Here is a 24,462-nt window from a genome sequence, read left to right on the forward strand (position 1 = left end):
CTTAACACTGTTCACCAGCTGTCGTCTCGTGGAGCCAACACCTTTCGAATTCATGTAAAGTCACGTCAACTAACACCTGAATGTTGCATATCTAACACAGATTTTACACCCGGATATTATCTAGAGATATGCATCAGTTGTTGTTAGGAAACCAGGACGGCTAATGACAGTTAAATTAAAGTGCATCTTCAACGATTCTACAAGTTTCCTGGAGATTTGGAAGTTCTCTTTTCTGCCTCACAAGAAGTCAAATAGAGACAGAACCAGAACATCACTGCACACAACAAAAGAAGACAAAATATCCCACATCAGCAGAACATTAAAATGGTTACCATTAACAGTCAAGTAGAACTGCTATTTTTAAGTGGAAAAGATAAATCTCTGCTTAAGTCTAGAAGAAAAAAGGTATAAAATGTAGTTAGATGGTAGAAAAAGGATGGCATTGAGCAAAGTAAAGAAGCTTTAGCCTTTCCTTTAATTACAATGGTACTCTATCAGTCCAAAGTGGCGACCTCCCAAACACAGTCACTCTCCTCGGCTGCTCTTCCTCTGCACCCGCTCTCACAGCAAAGCTCTCCAATTTCTAAAGCGGTGCTGGGCACAGTCTCAAATATCAGCTCAGGTTTTAATCTGACCACCTAATGGGATTATTCAGACACAGGCCTTCATTACACACATGAATGAGAGAGCAGAGCCAGGTCACCCCTGCCTCGAGAAGACATCCTCCCACCAAGTCCAAGGAAGGGGGAGGGGGGGGGGGGGGGGGGGGGTGGATCCAGAGGATTGAGGGAGTAGAGAGAAAAGGGAAAATGTTCCCCTGTAATCCTCTCCTCCACCGTTAACTGCCTTCCTCTGCTAGGATATGTCTTCCCTCACATCTGTCCCCCTTATTCAATCTTAATTAGGCAGCTTTGCCTTGTGCTTCTAAGGTTATAAGACTCGATATATATACCATTAGGAGAGGTGAGAAAACACAAGGCAACACCATTAAATCTACAGAACAAGTGGCAGTAAAATAAGATGCAGCGAGCCTTCAAAGACGCTCCCCATCACCTCCATTTCTATAAAGGATCATGTGACACCACCTCTTGACACTTGTATTTGAGGAATGTGAATGTCAAGGCTAATGATTAAAGAATGTGCTTTAGTCCAAACAAACCAGAGACATGAAAGCCGTTGTAAACATTCAGGTATTTTTGTGGCTCTTTGGCCGGCAGATCGACCTCCAACGACGCTTAGGAAATTGACGTATAACTGGAGTTTCTAAAGGAGTTATTAAGGTATTTTACTAGAGGGATGGAAGGAGCATTGGCAGGTTCAGATGGCTCCACCTCCGTAATGAGGATACCTTAAAAGCAGAGGAAGTAGCTCCGGCAGAGGCGTGCCGGTTCTCACGGCGTGACCCAGCATACTGCTCTGTGCTTACCCCTTCGCAAGGTCACATCGCCTCCTACTCAGCCAACTGGCCTTGTGCATACATGGAGATAACAACATGGGAAAAGATTCCTCCAGCGCGGCAGCTTTGTCTACTACTCCATGTACTCCGTGAATGTATGCGGAATACGAGTGGCTACGGTGCAAACTAATCACATTACAGAAACACTAATAATAAAACCCATTTGAAATGGTCGGGGTACGTAGGGGTGTTTGACAGCATGGAGGAGGGAGGAGGCGTTCCACCAGCACGCCGTCGCTACGGGCAACACCTGCCAACAGATAGATAAAAAAGACCTCAAAGCAGCACAACAGCCCTGATAGTGTTCCTGGCAAACAAAAGGCCGTGTCTATTAACGCCACGCTGGAAATATGCAGATAGCGGGGTAACCTTGAGTTGCAATGACTAAAATGTACTATTGAGATTAATAGGTGCCAAGATGTGCTGTGAAAGGCTATAATTCAGAGCAAAGGCATGATGGATTTATACAGGCAATGGATACCATGAAATACTGCAGCTATTTGAACGCAGCAGCCATGCTGTTTTTTATTGCATTAATCATGCTATTTTGAACACTCACATTTGACTGGATGGAGTGGATGATTTACTACCTCCAAACATTTCTGTGACAGAATCCGTTTCTTTAACAACTACATGAGTCGTTAAGGAAACTGCGTCTGAGTCATTTGAACAGAAGTGATTCTTTAAGAGAAACAAATGGTAAGCAAATGTGACACACTCCCAAAAAAAAAAAAAAAGGAAAAAAGAAGAAGAAGAAAAGGCCTGACATCTTGTTGTGGTAATAACGTGAGGTCCATGCCAGATGTGTGGCTTCAGAAAACAACATACATTCGGAGCAGGGTTTTAGCGACAGCAGGAAACAACCAGCAGCAGCAAACGCTCAAAGACATGGAAGGAGAGGAACGTCTGGAGCAGAAGGGGCTTTAAAAAGGGAGCGAAACTGTATCCGACTCTGTCCTTGTACTGTTTCTGGGTGTGCTCCAGACATGTTTGTACATGAATAGCAAAAAGAAAAAAAGAAAAGGAGAAAGACGGGAACAAACATTCCTGAGTCATAACGCAATCACACGGACAAGGTGTTATGACAGAAGAAGGAAAATGACAGAGGATTCCAAAGAGAGGTACAAGGAGTGGCTTTTTAATGTGACTAAATGAGGAACAAGCTGCAGACAACGGAAGACTGAAAAGAAAATAGAGGGCTACTCAGAGTTTGAGTAGTGGCAACGAGGAGGAAAAAAAGAAGATGGAGTGAGTGGCTCCAAGAGGCTGGGGAGTGGCGGCGGCGGCAAATAAAGAACGGCATAATGAGCGAGTGAGGATGGGGACAATCGGGGAAGAAGCATTAATTCAGTGAATCCAACGATCCTCATTACTCCCCTGTCTGAATTTGCCAGTGGTTGTTAAGTCATGGAAATGTAATGCTGCCACAACGAATAAAAGCCCATCACTGACAGGAATTTAATATGCTGTGGGAGTCGGCGCCGAGGCGAGGCTCTTCTTCACCCCTCGCCTCCCTACCATCATCTGCCACTTTCTTTCCGTTTGTCAACATTTTCTCTCTCTCTCTCCGCTATCAGTGATTTTACAGAGACATAAGCTCGTCTCATATGTAGGAAAATGCCACACACGCCATTTACAGCCTTCAAACTAGTAATTCAATTTAAATTCCCCGCAGAAAGTCGTCAGATAAGAGGCACGGGATGTGCTGGAGGAGATTACGCTGTGAAATACTACCGTCAAAAATGGCTGGTGACATCATCCGTGATGCGTTGTGAACGCGCGGCGGCTCACAGGACGGTCCCGTCAGATAATCAGAGACCGGCTTCACGTTCGCATCTCTCTCTTGAGCAGAAGCGCCGCGTAATCTATGACTCTGGTGACCGAGGCTTCCCAGCATCCGCAGTCTCTGAATGATGTTTGCGGTGGTTTGTAGTTGAAATGAACAATACAATCGGAACAACAAGAAGCGTGACTGAGATGACAAATTAGAGCGGAGCTCTCACATGAATGCTGTTAAGTACTGGAAAATAGTTCCGTTTCAAAAAACGACTTTAGAAAGCGTGTTTTGTCTCTCTTGTTGATATAATATGGTAATTTTGTGGTGGAGGGGGGGGTATGATGGTACGATTATTAATGCTTCTCTACATTAGCCTGCTAGCCCGCATGTGGCTGTAGGAAGTGCTAAGTGGAAGTGCTGTGAGGATGAGCTATTGGTTCAGCAGCAAACTAATCAGCGTGTTAGAAGGCGTTAAGCCAGGAAGGAGAGGTCTGGGTTTTGTTTGTTCACGGCACAATCGTATCCTCAGCTTCTCCTCCGTTGGTCCTCTCCTTGTTGTTATTTTGGAGCTGTGTGTGTAATGAGTGAATCAGCACAGCAGCTCTGCAGCCAGTGGTCAGACCCCGGGACAGCATCTGACCTACTTCATCAGGCTCTCGGGGAGGCGTGACGGATCCAACGCCACATGGGTGGACGGTGAGGAGAAGGACGGAGGAGCAGAGCTGGGCCGAAGGGGCTCAGCCAATCCCCCTGCTCCATCCGTCTGCCACATCCCTCCCCTCTGCATATCCTCCGGAGAGCCCAAACAGCAAGCCACGCAGAAACAAATGTTAAGATAAATCACTACGATCTCAGCTGCTCCGCTCACACATGCTCTCCCCTGGTGACATTTCCATTTCACTCCCACAGACAGGCTATGGCTTCTCCTCCAAAAAAAAGAAGAAGACCCCTTTACACAGTGAGCACCCCCCTCCTCCATTTTATGCAAAGTGAGCTGCAGCCACAATGTCTTCCCCTTCAGTGCTCTCCCTGGCACAACACAACACAGCAGAGGCTTTATGGGGCGGCCTATGGTGTGCAAGCAAGGGAGCGGCTCATGCTAATGTCTCATTTGGATAATGAGGTGTATTCTTGGCAGGATCTTCGCAGCGAGCAGCCCCTCCTGTAGCGAGGACGCGGGGGCGAGACAGTCACTCAGCCTGCAGACCCAAATCTTTCTGGGGTTTGCAGGCACCTGAGGTGGAGGTTCAAGGGTGAGCGGGAGCCCGAGACACTAAATACGCTCCTCAACCTGGCTGCCAGCGAGTGTCTAGTAGAAGTGAAGGTGCGATGATATACATGATATATGTGTGTGGCCTTTGAATCTATGAATAATGCAGGCGGCGCTGTGCGAAGGCGACAATGCAATGTTCTATAGTGCTCAGATTGAGACAGACTCCACCATGACAGGCGAAGACAAACAAATTTCACATTGCTGGGGGAGCCTCGGCAAAGCTGACATCATAATGTCTCTTGTCTCTGTCAGAGAAAAGAAAAGAGACAAATGGCTGCGTGGAGCGGCTCTGCTGTTAGATGTCAGTAATATATGGCGCGCTACTTGTTTTATTCAAGGATGTTCCGGCTGCAGTCCAACCAGTTTTATCACACGGAGCGATCCTGTTGAGAAACCGCCGGACCTCGGAGCGAGCAGCGTGTTTCACCGCTGATAAAAATGAGTCACGCTATCAATACCTACTGTTCTGAAGAGCTTCCAAAGCCAAGACGGGCAGATTGAGTGTTTCGCGGCGGTTTGGCAGTCATTATGGACAACAGTTGAATCGTTTGCCATGCGAACCGACGTGAACTTCTACTCACAAAGTCTCCCTTCATGTCCCGTGAAATGGTATCATCTCTGATGTGAGAGAAAACGATCGCAAGTTTTCGAAGTAAGTTAGTGTGAGAGGAACTTCAGTGCAAGAAGGGGGGTGCCACTGTTTTTCTCTGTTTTCCAGAAAAGTGTCCATTACATAGGATGTTCAAACCATCCATGTCACAGGGATTTTTTTTAAAGCTACCATGTGAAATATAGACTTATGAGGCCAATACCCATCTAATAAACAACACATGTCTAATAAATGTCTAATCACGGCTACAGAAATGTGACTATAATATGACAAATGTAAACACGTGCTTTGCATCCGGTTCAAGTTGCAATAAGTTATTTTCTTACAATAACAACATCTAATGTCATCTCGGATTAACATGTCCCTCTAAGTGATTTAATGTATGCCGAGAAACCTTCGCTGCTGCCAACTACCTGCTTTCCTGCCAACCTGGTGGCAAGCATTTGGAATCGTTATATAGACAAAGCTAATGTTTTTGGCAATGGCCTCGTTTGTTAGTATCGGTTATGTGGAGCCAAGAAATAAATGCATTCAAGTGAGATTGGTAAATAAACAGTGAAAAAAGCCCACGTGGGTAGATTTTTAAAACCATGTCGGCCCTTTTCTCCAGCACTGTACCTCCCTCTCTTTGCTGGGCATCGTGATATAGGAAGCAATGACTTGACCATGCCAGCATCCTGCCCTCTCTTTCATCCCACTGAAGCATCTCCTTTGGTCACATGGCTACCTTTGTGTATTTATATTTCCATTGGACCGTCTATGTTTTATTCATCTCATTTTCATCATGCAGGTAAGATATTCCCCCCCCCCCACCTCTTCTCCCTCAACTTCATTTTCCTCACACAGGAGTGAACTATTGCTTGTTCAGGCGAGCGTGAACAGATGTCGGCACCGGTTGCCCGTGCTTACAGAAGGATCCATCCTCGCGCTTTCTTGATAAATTGATGAGAACGCTCCCACTCCATCCAGTTTAACCCGCGTGGTAAAGCCCTGAAGCATAGCCGACTGCACCTCTGCTCTTTAAAGCAACTCGCTGCCGCGCCTCCGACAAAGCACGACAAATATTAGCGCCGCTCGGGCCGTAAGTGGAATCACCGAAAGGTTCACATGCTGGCTGACCCGAGCCGCTCTGACATTATCCTTCACAGCTGATCCCGCTAATGTGGCAGGAATTATGCATTGTCTTTCACTCCGTCCGGTCCCCCCATCTCCATCTCACAAAAGATTAGCGCTGTTGTGTGAGAGATTCAAGGTTAAAAAATATCTAATCAAGTTTAAAAGATTACTCAAGTGTGTAAACAAATTTGGTGCCAGCATGAAAAAGGCACAAACATCTCCTTTCTCAGGAGAGATAATGACATAATTGTGAGGCCATCGTGACAAAACGGTCGTTCATCACGTCTTATTATGCGCTGGAAAGAAATTTAAGATGGCAGCATCGATTCGTTTCGAGTGTGATGGTGGAAAAGCTGATTATCTTAATGAAAGAGTGATTTTGCTCTCTTTAAGTTGAGGAGGATCTTTGAGGTTTAACCACATTATTCAGCTCTCTTCCTGCTGCTTTCTCGGCTGCAATTTTTCACATTTATATTCCTATTAGATGGTTAAAAGCTGCTGAGAATGATTCGTCCCAAATAACTTTCATTGTGAGGCCATTTATACGGTCTCCATTTTTTTTAACACAGTCACTGATGTCTGTTAGTAATAGATTTATTGCACATTAATCAGATCTGACTACTTGTCAACTTTCCCTCGGGAGCTTTCTGAACTGAATGTGAATGAGAGAGGTGTTTGCGAAGAAGACGTCCATTACGTGAAGCCCATCGCTCTGACCATAGATCCTCCCTCCCCTTATTCCTCTCTTCTTTTCCCCATCATACTTTTCTTTTTCAATTTTAATTTTTTTTTGGAGAGTGAGGATTGATTATAACAGGAGAGCGGTTCATTAGATCCTGACAGGCGACACATATCTGCAGAACACATGTCCTTGGAGAAAGCTGCCTTAGCCCATGTGACTCACCGCAGTCGATGTCATCTCCACAGCAAACACCGTCCCCAAACTAATTGAAACAAGGTGCTCCGTGGCCTCGCTATCTGCCACGGTGACAGTTATGCAGCTCCCACAAATCCGTCCGCGGAAAACTAAGGAGCTTGATTAAAATGCGCCTTCCTTAAGTGCTCCATCAGTGTTGTTTCCCAGTGTGAGGAAATAGCTTTTCTGTGGTACAAACAAGTTGTCACGGACATTTTATCTTCATGACGCTGTCTCCTTGGCAGACGTATATTGCCGTGTCAATCTAAAATTCGACTTCAAAATTAAAACAAAACAGACTAATACCAAACCCAAGCTTCCTGCAGCTCCTGCATTCAGATGCATCTAGATGTTGATAGCGATAGAACAATGTACAAAGGCGATATGAGGGGCTTGACAGGTTTTGTCAGTGCTTGTTTACCGCAGGCTAAAAACAGTTCTTATATGTAGAAACACAGAACTCTCCGGAAACCAAAACCATTAAAAAGTGCCCTGTAACAAGTGAAATAAATCATAATTTATAGTTTAGCACTAGGCTAGAGATGGTCAGCTCTGGTTGCTAAGCCGTTGAACTCAATGCACTGCAGCTATCAACTTGGTCACCTTCCCTTTCAGCAGAGAACACTTAGCTAGCATCACTGAGGCCGATGCTGCAGCCTTGAGCAGCAGCCAGCAGTGGGCTCTCTCGCCTGCCTTGCCTCAGCCTGTCTGAGGCGGTCGGGAGCCACAACGATACTCTTTGAAGTTAATGAAGCATCAGCATTCTTCTTTACCTCCACCGCCGGGTCATTATGCACAGCCAATGTCAAGGCTGCACGGAGCACTTCAAAAGAATCAGGAGGAAGAACCATGCCCACCCTCCAGTTCACCTCCGACGGTCTTCTATTCATGTCTTCATAACGGATACAGAGTCTACCGCCAGATGATCTACATCCACAGAAATGCCTTTTAAATAGAAACAATTCTTCTGCACATCTCCTCCAAGCTCAGTGATGCTCCATGGCCGTGCAGAAGATTATGCTGACAAGTCTGTTTAAGACATGAATAGGCTAACATTTCACAGTGTCAGCAAAGAGCACAAGCATTATGATCCCGCTGTAACGCATCCATGTTGGGCCTATGTGAGACACAAGGGCGAAGCTCTGTCCCTGTCTGTACATGCTGCTGCTGCTGCTGTTGCTGCTGCACACGTCTCTGCAACCTTAAAGCAACAAAACATACTCATGTTTGACAGTCAACTAGCCGTCTGTGAGCTTCTGCAGTTTGACTGGGGGTCATTTTGAAGCTTAGAAGGGCACTTTTGGAGGGGGGATCGTTTAACCTTTCACCTTTACTATGGGAACTTCCATGCTTTTAAGGACTGTATGGGACCCTCTAGGAATACATCCCAAACAGAAGTTCAGGACATTTGCCTTCCAATAACATCGATCACTACCTGCAGCTAAATAAGGGTTCTTCCCGATGGGCGGAGCACTCTACTCACCATTTGCTTCTAAATAGGCTGTTGCAAGATCCTCCCAGCCCACATGCCCCCCAAAACTGTGACCGTCAACCGTGCTTGTTGAGGGCAACGCTGCACCCTGTCAGCCTTCCTGGACGTGGGTCCAATGGCCCCAGGCCAACTTCTTTAATTAAAACCAATGTAAGTGTGGACAAAGATCTACGTTGTCAATCCAGTTTAAAATCATGAAACTTTTTCTTCTCTGTGAAAATGGCTGAGACAGCAGGGATCCTTATTCATTTTACTGTATAATATCACTGAACAGCCTGGCAGGATTGAAATCCCTGGCCTCACAGAATGAATAAAGCCCGCAGTACAACTGTGATAGGGAATGATACGGGTTGTGGGTTCTGCTGTGCCCCTTAAAGGAGCCTCTCAAAGCCCCAGACTGCTGGATAGGGTTCCCATGACTGCAGGCTCACATGTTCATGGAAAGCCAGGCTTAGGATGTTGAAGTTTTTATGGGTAGTCCCCTAAATCTCCACCCCCCAAAACTGAGACTGTGATCCCTGGCTGGGTTCTGAAGCCCTTCAATATAAAAGGGTTCTCAGTTGAACCCCACCTTAGAAGGTGGGGAGATTCCGGATAGACTGCTGAGAAAGGGTTCTGGGTGGAACCTTGTACAGGTGAAAAACCTCCAAGGGGAACATACTAATCTTATGTTGTTTGCACCTTTATTTCTAAGAGTGCAGCATTCAGGCGGCTTCTTACGACCGAGGAAAGAGGGTATGTTTCAGCATGATGGTGCTTCAGCTCCAGATATGAAGGATGGAGTTCTTTAAAGGAAACAATGAAGCAGGAACACGTTTGTTTCATGTATAATTCTAAGTCCCTGAATGGCATGTAATATTAAGTATTAATTAGTGTAAACAAGCAGAGTGAAAGGAAGGAACGACTACCTCCCACTGAGAGCAAAGGTTGTTTTGACAGCTTCATTACATTTCCTTTAACCTGCTGCTGAACAACCTTTACATGGCTTAACTAATAATAATAATAATTATTATTATTTATTATTATTTGTTATTCATTATTATAATACTTATTAGTATTATTATAATCATCATAAAAAAAAAAAAGACAATAGAAAAGAGGCTTGGATTCTAATTTTGGTCATTTAAAAGTGAATGCTCAGATTATGTACCCACACACTGTTCACCTCACACACTCAATGCAATTATATGGACAAATGATGAGAATGAACAAAAAGGAATATCGGGACAATAGCAATGGGCTTTGTTCAAGCAATCAATGAAAAAAGCAGAAATAGAAAATGACTTTGGTGCCTTTGTTTTGCCTTTCCAAAGGGAAACTGTACTTTATGGCAAACAGTACAATCTATTTGGAACACAACTGCCAAATACAAGCGGTGTGCGGCCATTTCCTGACAGATGAATACTTCCTCACTTTCCTACTTGATAATTAATGGTTTTCATGCCCCTTTGAGATTTCTATTATTGCACTAGAAACCTGCCTACTTTGAATGGGCAACTTCCCACAATGCAGGTAATGACATCCACCCACACATTACACACACACACACACATTACACACACACACACATTATACACACACACACACACACACACACACACACACACACACACACACACACACACACACACACACACACACACACACACACACACACACACACACACACACACACACACACACACACACACACACACTGAAAGAGAGGAAACAGGAAAAAAAAAGGTATGCAATGACACTGTATGGCACAGCTGTTCACTTCACACAAAGCCCAGCGCTCCCAGAGAGGCAACATGAGTCAACATGCAAAGCAATGCAAGTTAGGACGCCCCCGCTTCCCAGAAAACCAAGCAGCACAAAGAGTAAAAGGGGGAAAAAGTCTTTCCAGTCCGACCAGAGCAAAACTGTGACAGTCTCCCTATACCACACACACAGCTGCTACCAATAGAGGAAGATTTCCACATTAGTAGTACGTAGAGCGAAAATGTCAGATCTGGTATATATTGGAGCAAAGGCTTTGAGTGCAAAATATCGTCTCCTATGGATGAAAAACCCTGCAGTGCGTGTTTGCCAACGATTATGTGGAAGGCAAGGGAACTGAATCAGTTTTGTTCAGCATTTTGTTTCCCCCAGAAGACAGAAGAGACAAAAGAATGAGCTGGGATCTCGGCAAAAAGAGAGGTTGTTTAGAGAAATGTGAGCATGATGCGGGCAAACTATGATCAATACAGTACCCTAACACCCATTTTCCCTTGATGTTATTTTTGGCACCGTTAATAGACCTGCTTTATACCGCTCCCACACAAGCGAAACAGAGCAGGGTGGAAGTGTGGAGCTCTGATACACAAACGCACAGGCCTTCTTTCTCACCTAACCTGCCACACGGTGCAGCGAGGAACCGCACAGCCAGCGCAGGTGGGAACAGCATCGTGACCATGTGCTACAATCAGCTGTGGATACTCGTGTTTGTGTGATGGTCCCTGTCCTTACAGCGTCTGCAGGGTACTGTATTGATGCGAGTCATGCCGGATGTTACTGAAGACACAGAGAACGGACGCCACCTCCTCTCATCGAACTACCTGTGATGTTGACGTCCACGATGCCAGTGCGAGACCCGATACCGTTGGCCGCGTCGCAGACGTACGTGCCGGCCAGGTCGTAGGTCACCGGCCCCTTGAAGAACAGGGTGTTGTTCTTGATCTCCACATTAGTGGGCAGGGAGCCGTTCAAGCTGTGAAGAAAGAGAGAGAGAGACAGAGAGAAAGAATAAGACAGACACCATCAGAAGGCAGAATTACACCAGACTATGGGAGGAAAGAAATCCCTCCACCAGCAGCAAGGCAATTCAAGGCTCATGAAAAATACAGTCTCTGGTGAACAACAAACCTGGATATGTGTGTGTGTGTGTGTGTGTGTGTGTGTGTGTGTGTGTGTGTGGGTGTAAGGGAGCGATAAACACCAGAAATATTTGACAGCACTATATTTCAACCGTCATCCATCAAGCCCAAACTAAATTATGAGGACAGGGAATCCCAGCAGGTCCAAACAGGTAAGACATAGTTGATGCCTGAGGACACTGGATTTTTCGACACATGGGATAGAAAACAGACTTGTGCTAGAAGGAGGTGGGGGGGCTTTTTTTCCTCAACTATTGCACAGCTCACATGGCTGGACTCAAACCTCAGGGGAGCTGTCAGGGGATCCAGCTGATCAAGCGATATATGCAGAATCCACCAAATGCTGGGCTGTCGATGAGAACTGGAGCCCGTTTGTCCTGCCGGAGGTGTTTGTCTTCATGGTCCGCTGTATCTCTACCACGTTCAAACTTGCTCATGTCCTTTGATCAGACCAGCACACGTTTGAGGTCATAGATCACCGGCACAACGACCCTGCTTTCTATTATCTGGACCTACTCTGATGGAGCCCGGAGACTCGGCTTCCCCTCGTTCAGCTTCATCAGCAGCTCTGAATGGCTGTAGCTTAGGCAGAGCTACAAACCCGACTGTGACAACAATAAATAGCGCTCCGGTCTGAGTGTGATGAGCTGCAGTGTGTGGGTAACAATGGTTTCTTTAAACGATAAAGATGCTTCAAAGAGCTCCCCCCTTCACTCCTGGGCTCACTCTGAGACCTGCTGGCGTGCGAGAACACGAGAAACAATGTAATGCTCCATTTATTACAGCCAGAGAAAAACTAAATGACACTGCAGAGAGGCAACAAAATCAGGTCTCACACCAACAATGGCCACACATCAAGCACTTGAACTGCACTAAAAGGCTTTCAACAAGGCTCTTCAGTGACAGGGGGGAGATACAGGGACACGCTGTTTGTTAATTAATGTATCATGATATGCCGTTTAGAAATGGCTGATCCATATGGGATTGAATGAATATTACAGAGCAGGTTTTTAGGACAAGGGCTTTATTTTTTTCTCTCTAAGCTATAAAGTGTCACAGTTCAGAACAAAAGTAATAGAAAGAGCTACGGTCGAGTTGTTTTCCGTCTCCTACCTTGGCGACGCGCTCGCAATGGAGCTGCAAACAACCCTCAATACACTACGTCACGATTCAATAATCAGTTCCCTTGTGAGCCTCTATCAAATGCTGAGTTCTGCAAAGCCCAATTGATTTGCTGCAGAAATGAAAGGCTGGCAAACTGTGATTCACCACCGATCCAGAGCATTTGTATGAGACATCTGAATGTACATGTGTGTGTGTGTGTGTGTGTGTGTGTGTGTGTGTGTGTGTGTGTGTGGAGCCTGAGGGGCAGCAGAATGAAAGGCTAACAAACAGCTTGAGAGTGATGCAGATTCTTTGATGCTGCTCGCGTGCATGCATGTGTGCAGACGGGGGTGAATGGAGGGGTTGGCCACGGAGACACGATGTCCATCAACCCGATGTCCCACTATAAACTACACGACCGGAAGACAGACTCAACGTGTTTAAAGGCCTAAATGTAAAATATTATAGTTGTTCATAATTAGGTCTAATAAGACAATCCACATTGGCAACAGGCGACTGATTAGAAGAGATTAAAATAGCAATTAAAGGAAAACTTTGAAGCTGCTTTCTGGACTTCAAACTAACAAATAAGTAGCATTAAAGGACAACATCTTTAATCAAACAACCATCTGTTTCGTTGGCCCCAAGGTGTCCTTCCATTCTTGTTAAATGCTAAATGTGAGACTTGATTGTCTTCGCAGCAGACAACATATGCAGTATTTACAAACAGATTATGTTAAATAAAAGGGGTAATAAACCTGACTTACATATCATTTCAAAGGGGCATTAAGCAATCTGTGAATTTCATCCACAGCTAACGGCGTATTGAACAGTTCCCGTAGTCGGCCTTTAAATCTGCATGAATAATAGAATCACATTCTCACAGCAGAGATAAGTAAGCTAGCTAATTAGAATGGAGTTTTAGGTAGCAATAATACTGCCTTCATATTTAAGGATTCCCATATCTTTGAGTAACTGACAATGCATCGTGGAGGGAGAGGACGTGGGTGTTTGAATATTGCTTTTCAGGGAAAGAAAAAAAAAGAAAATATTAAGTCTGAAATCTTAACACGAAGTAATTCAGTTATTTGTGATTATAAAAAACCCCTCCTCATCCATCCCTTCCCCTACTTAGTATTCTTGTGCCCACTGAAGATTAAAGAAAGCACTTAGAACAGACTCAGCAAATGAGCACAGCGAGCCCTGCAAACAAACATTTAAAAAAAACAAACAATAAGGTTCAAATAGGGTGTGTCCTATTTGTACATAGTCAAATATCTGTTATTTCAGCGCAGCTCCCCATTAACCCATTTGAGAAATAGCTCTGCCGTTGTGCTCCAAGGAAGAAAGCATTGTAGTCGTGTATGCCTAGGCTTTCTGCACACCGCACATAATGCAGGGAAAGGAAGAAAAGGTGTGAAAAGTGAATGCAGATAGCTGCTAAGGAACCAAATAAATTAGGAATACAACATTATGATGTCATCGAATGACATTAATACTATCCAGTAGATTGTCTGTGTAACTAATGTGGCATTAATATTAATTGGATGTGGCTACACCCCTCGCGTGTGTGCGTGTGCGTGTGTGTGTGTGTGTGTGTGTGTGTGTGTGTGTGTGTGTGTGTGTGTGTGTGTGTGACGCGATCCTGCCGGCCTGTTCCGGATCCTTCCGTCACAGCCTTGTGCTGACCTCCACACTGGAGCCCAGGGGAACCTTCACAACAGATTTGGCATCTCATTTTCAGTGCAGCAATGGCCGTCCCCTCCTATCCGTCAGCACAGTGCCCTCGTCTTTCTAGATCACATCTCTTCACCCTCCTCCTCTTCTCTCCCTATCTCGCTAAATCTCCCTTTGACTCAGATATTAAAAAAAAACAAACAAGCAGGTCAAATCTTCTCTATGTTGTCGACCTCTTTTGCTGCTGTGTGTGTATCAATGTTTCTAGCTGAAAGCTAAGTCGAATAAGAAAAAAACGGGGGGAAAACCTCCCCATGCCTCATTAAAATCCAACAGTGGCCTGTAGAGTACATACAATGAGGGCACAATGGTCTATTAATCCACATCCGCTCATGTCCAGTGACATATTTCTCAACAGCCTTCACTGAGCAATTACACGACAAATTGCTTCATTTATCTCTGATTTTTCCATATAATACTTTCATTTAAAACCGTGTGCTCACACGCTGCTTCATATTCAACGAGCTGCGCCAACTTTTTTTTTTTAAATTGTATTTTATTTTGTATCCAGCATCAAAAAAATTACAGCAAGCAGTTCTGCATTCTAGTTGTAGTCCTTCCATGTCTCCATGCTTATAGTTAAACTACATCAATTCCACAAGACCCAACTTTCATGCAATTACCGAGAGCGGATCAAACCCGGGGTTGTTTGGCAATCCCCCAAGACCTTAAAGACATGTTTGTATCTCTCCTTGCTCGTGTAGTTGCAGCGATAGTCTGCGAGGCAGAAAACACTGATGTCAGGCCTGCGGTATGCCGACCTAATCCACGGCTGCTTCTCCAGCTTGCAGTTGCAGCCCTCTCCTCTGTGTGTCAGAGACAAACTGCCGCCTTCTGTGCCCTCCAGAGAACACAGCGGCACTAACAATGACTCTTTCTTACCCCTCTCTACCTGCATGCTGGTTCTCCGACTTCAAAGCAAAAACTCCAAAAGCAAAGCGAGGCGCGTTGTGTTTGCATTTATCCCCCCCAGTATCTCTGACCATCGGGCAGATAGGGGGGGGGGGGGGGGTGTTGCAGCCGACCATTGTGCTCCGCCTCGGGTCCACCTCTTATCTTCATTACACGTTTTATAAACAAACAAATAAACGGAGACACATTTCTGGAGAGGATGAAGAGAGTTGGTGTGTTTTATCTTTGAAGATTACTTCATTTTATATATAAATATTTATATTCATATACTATGTGCCTTGAAATGGGTTTATAGGTCACTCTATAAAATTGCTTTCTCCACAACAACACTTGTTTTTTTTTCTCAATCACAAATCTGACGGAAGAGAATCAACACATAGTAATGGCGTCTTAATGACAATAATACATTTTATTTCAAGGCGCCTTTCCTGTCACTCAAGGACACCCTACATGTATAAAATACATGTTTAAACGAAACAATTAAAGAACAGACGGTATAAAGTGACAGTTTGAAATGTGTGAGTGAATCAAAGTTCCTGAGTTGGGGTGGTAAGGAGGTAAGGTCTTGTCTTTTGTGTCATAATGGGTTCTGTATGGGTTTAGTCAGACTCACAGTTTCCACTGGTAGATGGTAACAGGGGGGTTGGCATCAGCCCTGCAGGTCAGTTGAACATTCTGACGGTTCAGGTACCAGTTTCCATCAAAGCCCTCGATCTTCACCTCGGGTTCGTCTGCAAAGGAGGCACACGGAGGTCAGTTCATCTCTTCACAACGTAATTCAAAAACACTGTAGTATCACTTCACCGTACCGCTGTGGAAGCAACAAGGCTACCACTACAAACTTTTGAGCAATTTCTCAACACTTCAAAACGAGTTGCTACATTTTGACTGTCACCTCCTTCTACGTCGGAGCACAATTCATTACAGAGGCTATGTTTCTGTTGTGTTCTTCTAAAGATATCCTTTTTTAGAGATGTGAATTGTGATTTTTTTATTGTGAAAATAGTTAAAACAGTCTCTGGGAAGATTATCTTTAGAATTATGGCCTTACTAATAGGAGTCTGGTGCATACTCGGCAGCTCATTTGGTCACAGCTGAAAACGTTTCTGAGCTGTGTCTGCAGGAAGACCCTGTTTACTGTAAACTACGGTGATCGGTTTACTCCAAAAACACGATGCATGAGAACATGCAGGTGTTCATTTCAAACCGAGCTGCTCATTTAAAAAGGTAAGTGGCACTCAAGACAGAAAAAGGGGGCGTTTTTCATAATACGTCTACATTAAAACAGGAGCTTTAAGAGAAGGAGCTTCTTACACTGCACGTTGAGCACCACGCTGTCTGTGATCTTTTCATTCCGGTAAGACACGATGCAGGTGAGCCTCTGCTTGTGGGTCTCGCGGCTCGGCACCACCACGTAGTTGCTCCGTACCGTCACCGTCCCGTTTTGGTTGCGCGTCTCCTGGAACGTGGCTTCGCCCTTCAATCTGGTGTCCCATTTTATTACGCTTGGGGGCTTCCCATTGGCCGACACACAAGTGGCCACAGTCATCTTGCGTTTCGTGGCCCGTGCCACGATCGTGGGCGTTGTCAAGGTCATGCGTGTCATAGGCCGAGCTGCGAAGAAGAGAGGATAAAGCAATCAAGGCAAGATAGATTTAATGTGATTAAAGCTCATTAAACAGTGATCTTGTGGGTTTTTGTTCCAGTTTCCATCCCACTACAGTGTCTTATTTTGTCTACTTCACCTACGATCATCTATTTCGAAGTAAATTACACCCAGGAGATGAGAGATGAAAAGATGCAATTTTTTGCCTCCTTAAAAGCCAAAGCGGTTGTCAAAGCTCTTGCAGATGTAGAACCCACTTGCCTACCCAAATGCACAGTCATCCAATTCGAATCCTTTGTGAGTTGCCAATTAGCAATTTACTCTTAGTACATCAAAAGGCAGGCTCGGGCTTGAGCTTGAGCTTGAGCGAATGCACAACTGAAAGAGATAGAGCATGAAGAGGCCTCTTTGAACGCTGCCGGTCGGTTCCTAACGTTCACTGAGCCGCAGAAGCCCAAAAAGACCAGGGAGGCTCAGTGACACTAAATAGGAGACTCGGAGCTGACAAGGAGCTCCGGCATCAGGGACTACTTAAAACCGAGTGCTTTTTTTCGTTTACTGGGACTGAATGAAAAAACACACAAACACTTAATTTGTAATTAGATGTCTAATCTGAGTCAGAGTGCAACCTTTTCAAAGCAGCCCCTTGCCAAAGTAAACGACTTCTCAGGTTCTATTTTTTTTTTTTTTTTTCACGAAACATGAGATTATTCAAGCCGAATGACACTCCCTATTGATTTCAGTCTCACCTGCCACTTTCATTGACTCTCTGCAGCAGTTTCCTGTTATATAAAAGTCATACGGGCCGATCTGGCTCCAGTGTGAAAACTTTATATACACACACAACATGGTCCTCCGTGGAAGACGCGATCCTTGGCGGTACAATCACAAACCGGGAGTTTTGACTGTAAACAGCGTTCCAAAGGCATTCAACCTACTTTACAAGAACGCCTGTGGCAACGTAACGTTGAAGAGCAGAGCTGTGAAAGTGTTTTCTTTTTGCCTTTAACTACAGAGGAAGATGAGTTTGAACCTGTGTTATCTGATTGAGAAAAAGGTTGTTTTTTTTTTTGCCTCAAGTCAAAGAGAAACCAAATTTAGGGGACAGGTTTTACGTCCTTCTCACTTCTCTTCAGGGCAGCAATAATGTGCTTCTGGAAGCTTATCCTCATATACAACCTGGCTTTTGTTCTGTGTTTTTTGGCTTGAATCATTTCAATGTACACTTGCTTCCCTGAAACTTTTACACAATCCGTTCGGTCCGAGCCATCTACAACATGATAAATGTGGTTATATAAAACGTTTCAAACACACGGAGGAATAAATGATTACCCTGCTTTTCAAACTAAACTTTAAACCACATTAGATTTTGACAGGCTGCTGGCCTGTTCTTCAGGCATTAAACGGACCATAACTGTCATCAATGACATTTTCTGACAGCGCTGATACAACTTGTAAAAGGGTCAAGGCTTTAAAGTAAAAATCCTGATTTGACATTTAGCAGAATCGATATCTGATCCAAAATATAAATATAATTCAAAACCACTGCTGTATCTGCAACTAGTGTTTCCAGGAAACAAATCTGTTCTAGCTTTAGAAGAAAAAGAAACTGCACGATTTCCAAAAAAGAACCAAGATCACATATAATAAAAAAAAAGGAATTACAATATTTTACCAGTTTTACCTTTTCAAATGACAGCTGTTGTAGATTTAAACAAAATAAAATGTAACATTCCACTATTCCTGTACAAGTTCTTACCAAACACGGTGAGGTTGACCATGTTCTCCCGGTTTCCCGCAGGAAATGTGGTGTACTCGCAGATGTAGGCAGCTTCATCGGACAGCTGCAGGTTGGAGAAGACGATGGTGGTGTCCTCCAGCGAGGGCGTGCGATGGCGAACCGCCGCCTGCTTGAAGCTGACCCGCTCCTTAAAGGGCGGCAGAACGGACACGCCGAGGGCCGGGTTGGCTATGGCCACGTTCTGCTTGGTGCCGTTGAGGAGCTTCTGCCAGGTGACTTGGGAGATCTTAACCGGCGGGTTACTGTTGATGAAAATGCAGCGCAGTTCCACTTGAGAACCCACGAAGCCGGACTTACTCGAGTCCATCTGTACATTCTGTCCATTAGCAGCTAGAGAAAAGAAGAAGAGAAAAAAAAACAATTAATTACAAGTAACATGTGTCCGAGAAGAAAAGCACTCTAGTCAATAGTAAGTATGCACTCAGGAAGTCAATTCAGCCTCCCAGGTAGTACATTCACACACAGCACTCACAGTCCAACTCATGGATTTAGCCACTTATATGCCATATGCCACAGAAGCAACGTCCCTCCCTACACATCAGCGCACAGCGTTGTTACATGCTGGTGGTTGTGTGTAAATTAACATAATGGGCACATCCATACGACCCTGTCTTTGTCCACGGAGGTACTGTTTCTGATGAGATGGAAGGACTCAGCGAGAACCAATGCATCACTAATGAATGAGTACAAGGGCGGTGAGTTGGAGCCAAGTCGTCGTCTGCTGCGCTCCCTCTCCACCTCCTCAGCAACACACTGGCTAGCCCATTGTAATTTTAATTACTTTTTACTTACAAATACTTCAATGACTGCCTGGAGCTCCTATTAAAAGAAACAATGTGGAGTCCTGTGTAAGCACTCAAAACAAGAACACACACATTATCTATAAAAAAAAAGCCAGCAATTACGCCACTCTCCCACTATCTAAGGCTGCAGGGAGTTAAGTAGCAAAAAAAAAAGGGTCAATTAGTGAGGAAGGACCTTCTATAAACTCGCCTCTGGTTCAGACTTTCATGCAGATGTTGACCTTTTACTAAGTGTAAACCTCCCTTCTTTCTCGTGCCCCTAGGCTTCTCACTTGATGCATCTTAAGTGTACTTTCTAGCATCCTTTTAGCTCTTCTGCTTTCATCTGGTGCAGGGACGATTAGCTGATTGCAAGAGAAAATGAACCGGCAACAACTTTGATCATGAATTAATCCCTTGATTCCTTTATGAAATGGCAAAACTTTATAAATTCACGCTTCTCAAAAGTGACTTTTCTCCTTTTTTAGAGACATTTAAACTGAATATCCTTTAGTTTTGGACTAAATAATGAAGTGATGATCATAATATTGTTGCATCCTCATCCTCCTGTGGTCCTTCAAACACAGGAAACACTTTCAATCACACCCGATCTGGGGTCTGTAATGACTGCAGTCTGAACAGATGTGTTATGGAGCTGCTGCAGGGCTCCAGCATCCTGTTGTCTTCCACACATCGTTGTTATCTGGAGCTCTGATTTACGTTCCTTTCCAGGTGAAGCCGGATGACGGCCTATTTCCTGGTCCAACAACCCCTGGCTGGGCTCGTATTTACAACCAGCCACGGCTATAATTATCTCCCATGGATAGACAAGGACCCACAGGAAGAAAGAGTGAAATTCCTCCGTTAATCACACTGGACTCATAAAGCCACCAGTGAATAAAGTCATAAACTGAGAGAAACTACGCTGTGGCCTCCAGTGGAGGACCGGGGCCTACACACACACATGCCACACAAACAGAGCGGCTCCTTAACACTGAGTAACTGCATCACAATGATGGATAATAGCTGTGCTCAGAGATAAAAGTTTCCACGGGGGGCTTTAAAATGTGTATGGATATGTGAGAGGGATCCGTTTATGTATACACCCACTGAATACACTATCTGATGTAGTCTATCTTTAACATGAATCTGCAGCAGAGAGGAGTTTTGAGTGCGTGCTCTCAGACTGTCAAAGCAGCAGCAGCCGCTGTTCTTCTTACAAACACGGCAGGTAGTCACCAAGGCACAATACATGCACGAAGACAGGAAATAGTTGCAGCAGGCCATTAAGACAAACACTCCATTTCTTTCCACCTTTCCCGGCGGGCGCACGACTCTCAAGTTGAATGGTTTAGGCTGGAAAAACACCACATTACGAGATGCAATTTCTATCCATTGTCATATACTTTTCACTCAAGTGCTGCCTCCGCTGCCTACATGAAATCATAATAAAGATATGAAAAAAATAAAACACACACAGTGACAACGCTTTGACGTTACTGAGTGCACATCATCTTTCATTTCCTTCGGACCACATCGGCTCTATAGAGATTTAAACTCGGGGGATTGGACGATGACGGATTGATTTACTAACACAGTTTGACAGGACGGACTGGCAACCTTGTCATCTGTACCTTGAGAAACACCTGTGTCCTTGTGCACCTCGGGCCAATGCTCTACTCTCTTTTATTACAGCTAAGATTACCAGTTGTGGCAGCTATGATATTTTCTGAAACGGCAAACACAATTTACAGTGTGGCAACACTATTTAAAGTTTAATCTTAAGTTGGAGCGATGTGGGGGGGGTGCAGGAGGGCTGTAAAAACTCATACGACAATATGTACCTGGCCACACCTCACCCACTTGACTGCTGAAACAATACTGTCAGGGGCTGGCTGTGTGAATACGCAGCCCCTCCCTACCTCGCTTTGCCCTCCTCCTCCTCCGAGTCTGATGATCCCCCCTCAGACTCAACCAAATAAACAGCAGCTCACACAAATGCAAACCAGAGGAATAGGCATAATTACACAGCCACAGAGCCCAAATCTGCTCAGTGAAGGACCGGGGGCGCGTACAGGGACCCCTTTCACTCGAGGACCGGAGGAGTCCTTGGCGAAGCACACAGAAGAGCTGTAATTACAGACTGCACCACTGTGCGGCATAGCCACAGAAGAGCAGAGCCGCAGACATGCAAAAGGAATTAAGAAGGTAGAGTCGGTGAGGTTTAGGAGAGCCACTGGTGCAGAAACAGGAGGAAGGAAAAAGAAAAGGGGGGGGAACTGGAGAGAGAGAGAGAGAGGGAGAGAGAGAGAGAGAGACAGAGAGAGAGAGAGGCGGAGCCTGAGGGAGATTTGGAGGTGTGCTGAGGGTTTGAGGCTGGCTGGCATGGTAGGTTGTGCTTCTGCTGCTTTGTTCCAACACTGACAAGAGGATGACTGGGAGAACAGTCATGTTCTAATACACCCGAGGCTGAACACCGCCTTGAGAATTGCCAGTGGAGAGAACAGTCATATTTCTGGAAGAAAAAACCAATGGGACGAACAAATAAAAGTATGTCCAAGCTAATATAGAATATACAAAAAAAAAAAGAGAGGAGGTTGATTCACACCAGGTGAGCTGACTTTGATCAGGGGGACATAAGGGGCCACTATTAAAACAGCTGCCGTGCCGTCTGGCCCCTCACTGATAGCAGGAGAGTCCCAGGGCCACGGCAGAGAGCTGTGCACTGAACAATCGACTGCAATAAGATCTGGCCTGTTAGGCAGCAAGGAAAAGCATGTGCTTTGTGTTGTTTGCATATGGCACATTGGGACAATGTCCTGCACCAGAAAACAGCCTTCAGTCAGATGGGCTTCCTACGGTGTGTGGAGAACATCCAGGAAAATACAACCGTCACAACATTTCCAACAATTCCCCCTGCTGGCTATAAGAGAGAATGGAAGTTTAAGGCACTTCTGCTTCGGCTTCACTTTTCCGAACGCAGGGGAAAACAAACACGAAGAACAAAGACAAGCTTGATTCCTTTATGTAACAAACAAAACATGAATGAGAAACATTACATTAATATTTAAGATTTGCTTTTTGTCTCTGCTGCAGAGGAATAAAAAAAAAAAAAATATCAAATGAAAGTTTCAACAGCAAAAATACTACATTCACCCATCTGTTTAATCCCAGATATTCTCCAGAACAATGTCAAACCAGCCCTTGCTCTACATATAACACAATAACAATACCATAAAGCCCTAAATTGAAAACCAGGGCACTTCCCCTTAAGCCTAGGAAGCTTCTTTTCCATAGAGCAACTGCTACTTGGCAGCTCATCTCGCAGTGGATATATGTAACACCATTGTCTTTTTTTTTTTTAAAGCCGAACTGGCACACAACCAACACTATTTCAAAAGACAGTTGTTGGCTCATTTACCCTTACTCGGGCCAAGCTTATCCAAGAGAAATCCATTCGTGCCTGACTCGAATAAAGTTCCGAATAATTCACCTCTAGCTGCCGCAGTGTGAGGAAGGCAAAGATTAAATAGGACTCGATGCATATTTTAAAAGAGGCACTCATTAATGCCTTCTATTTAAAGCTGCACCAGGCAACTTAGCGCACTGTCAGTCCCAAATGGCAGTGAAATGTCGCCGTTTGAAGTTTGGAGACTTCAAAACCCAGAAAATGTGTAATGTGATGTCATTAAACTGCACCCGTCATGGACCTAAATGACGTCTTCCTCGGCTTTTTGGGGAGGAGTGACTGACGAGTTTCCATTTTTACTGGGCTGAGCACTCTGTGGCTTCCACCAGACAGGGAAGATTTCCTGCTTCTGTCCAACGCCGACGCTATCATTTTATTTTTGGCAAATAGATCAAATTTATTACGTCTCAGTTAGTGGAGATGCAACAGTCTCTTCATCTGCAGCTCCACTTTGTGATTCACAGATAAATGAGGTGTTATTGGGTATAACATGCTTGGCAAAAGCAGATTTAAAGCTTATCACAAGAAGACACACCGTCTCTTCATGCTCGATATGCTTTGGTTGCTCTATTGTTATCTAAGTGGGGTGCTGGTTAGATACAACATGGTTTGAGCCACTCTCGGATAATGACTGTTTAATGCAGTCCCAGTTCCCACGGTGATGGGTTCGTGACCACACATGGGGTCTTCAAAGGGGGAATCCAAATCTGCTGTCTCATGTACGCACAACACCACCCATTAGTTGTTTGTTTATTACTCTGGTGGAACCTTTTTTGTTGTAAAAACTGTATTTTGGAGCTCAAACAGAGCTTTTTTTTGTTTCTTTTCAAAATGCATTTTAAAACAAATCATGAGTAGTTAATGGGAGCTATCTCCTCAGAGGATGTAATATATCCGGTTATAGATCTTTATTTAGCAGGAGCAGTCTTCGTCTGTTAAATGCTGTTTTTTTGTTTTGTTTTTTAGCATAGCCATTGAGCTTTTTTTTTTTTGAGATGGAGCCGTATGTGTCAGAAAATTAGCTTTAATCTACACTCAGACACTATTTGAGCTGGGTCTCTTGGGTAAACAACGGTGTACCAGCCAAACCAGTACTCTTTACCCTCCGTCTCTCCAGCAAACATTCGACTGCAGAGGCAGCAAACCTCGCAGGAACAGATGGATAGTAGACCTGCTCCTAATTTCCTACTATCTGGTTCAAATTTGAAATAGTCTTTTGTACAGCCCACACGTTCATCGAGGACAATGTAACATCTGCTAAGCTGTAAATGTTAATGATTATCTGGAATATTTATTATGTTAGGCAACTTCCCAATCTGGGATTGCTCCATGAAAGGTGCTGTGCATTTCATTTTAACTATTCCCAGCGGCCGTTTTCTGCTTTTCTTTTTTTTTTCTGTGGGGGGGGTGAAGCGTAATGACTAAGCGTTGCGGCACAGTAGTTGTGCATTTTCCATATGGGTTATAAAATTACAACGTTCAAGTTGACGGTGTGTAACATTGGCCAGTCAACC

At 44.6% G+C, this 24,462-nt stretch overlaps 1 protein-coding gene across 5 annotated transcripts in view; it reads right to left on the reverse strand.

Annotated features, from left to right (window-relative positions):
- nectin1b (nectin cell adhesion molecule 1b) overlaps nt 1–24,462 on the reverse strand; it is a 138,202-nt gene that overhangs the window by 71,114 nt on the left and 42,626 nt on the right. For all 5 annotated transcript variants that reach the window (XM_084019498.1, XM_084019499.1, XM_084019501.1 and 2 more), the window contains exons 2-5: nt 18,656–19,027; nt 16,605–16,904; nt 15,904–16,021; nt 11,220–11,371 (exon numbers count right to left, since the gene is read on the reverse strand). In XM_084019498.1, coding sequence (XP_083875624.1) covers nt 11,220–11,371; nt 15,904–16,021; nt 16,605–16,904; nt 18,656–19,027 — 942 coding nt within the window. The remainder of the gene's footprint in view (nt 1–11,219; nt 11,372–15,903; nt 16,022–16,604; nt 16,905–18,655; nt 19,028–24,462) is intronic.

Source organism: Eutrigla gurnardus (genome assembly GCF_963514095.1).
Source record: "Eutrigla gurnardus genome assembly, chromosome: 10".
Taxonomy (NCBI): Eukaryota; Metazoa; Chordata; class Actinopteri; order Perciformes; family Triglidae; genus Eutrigla; species Eutrigla gurnardus.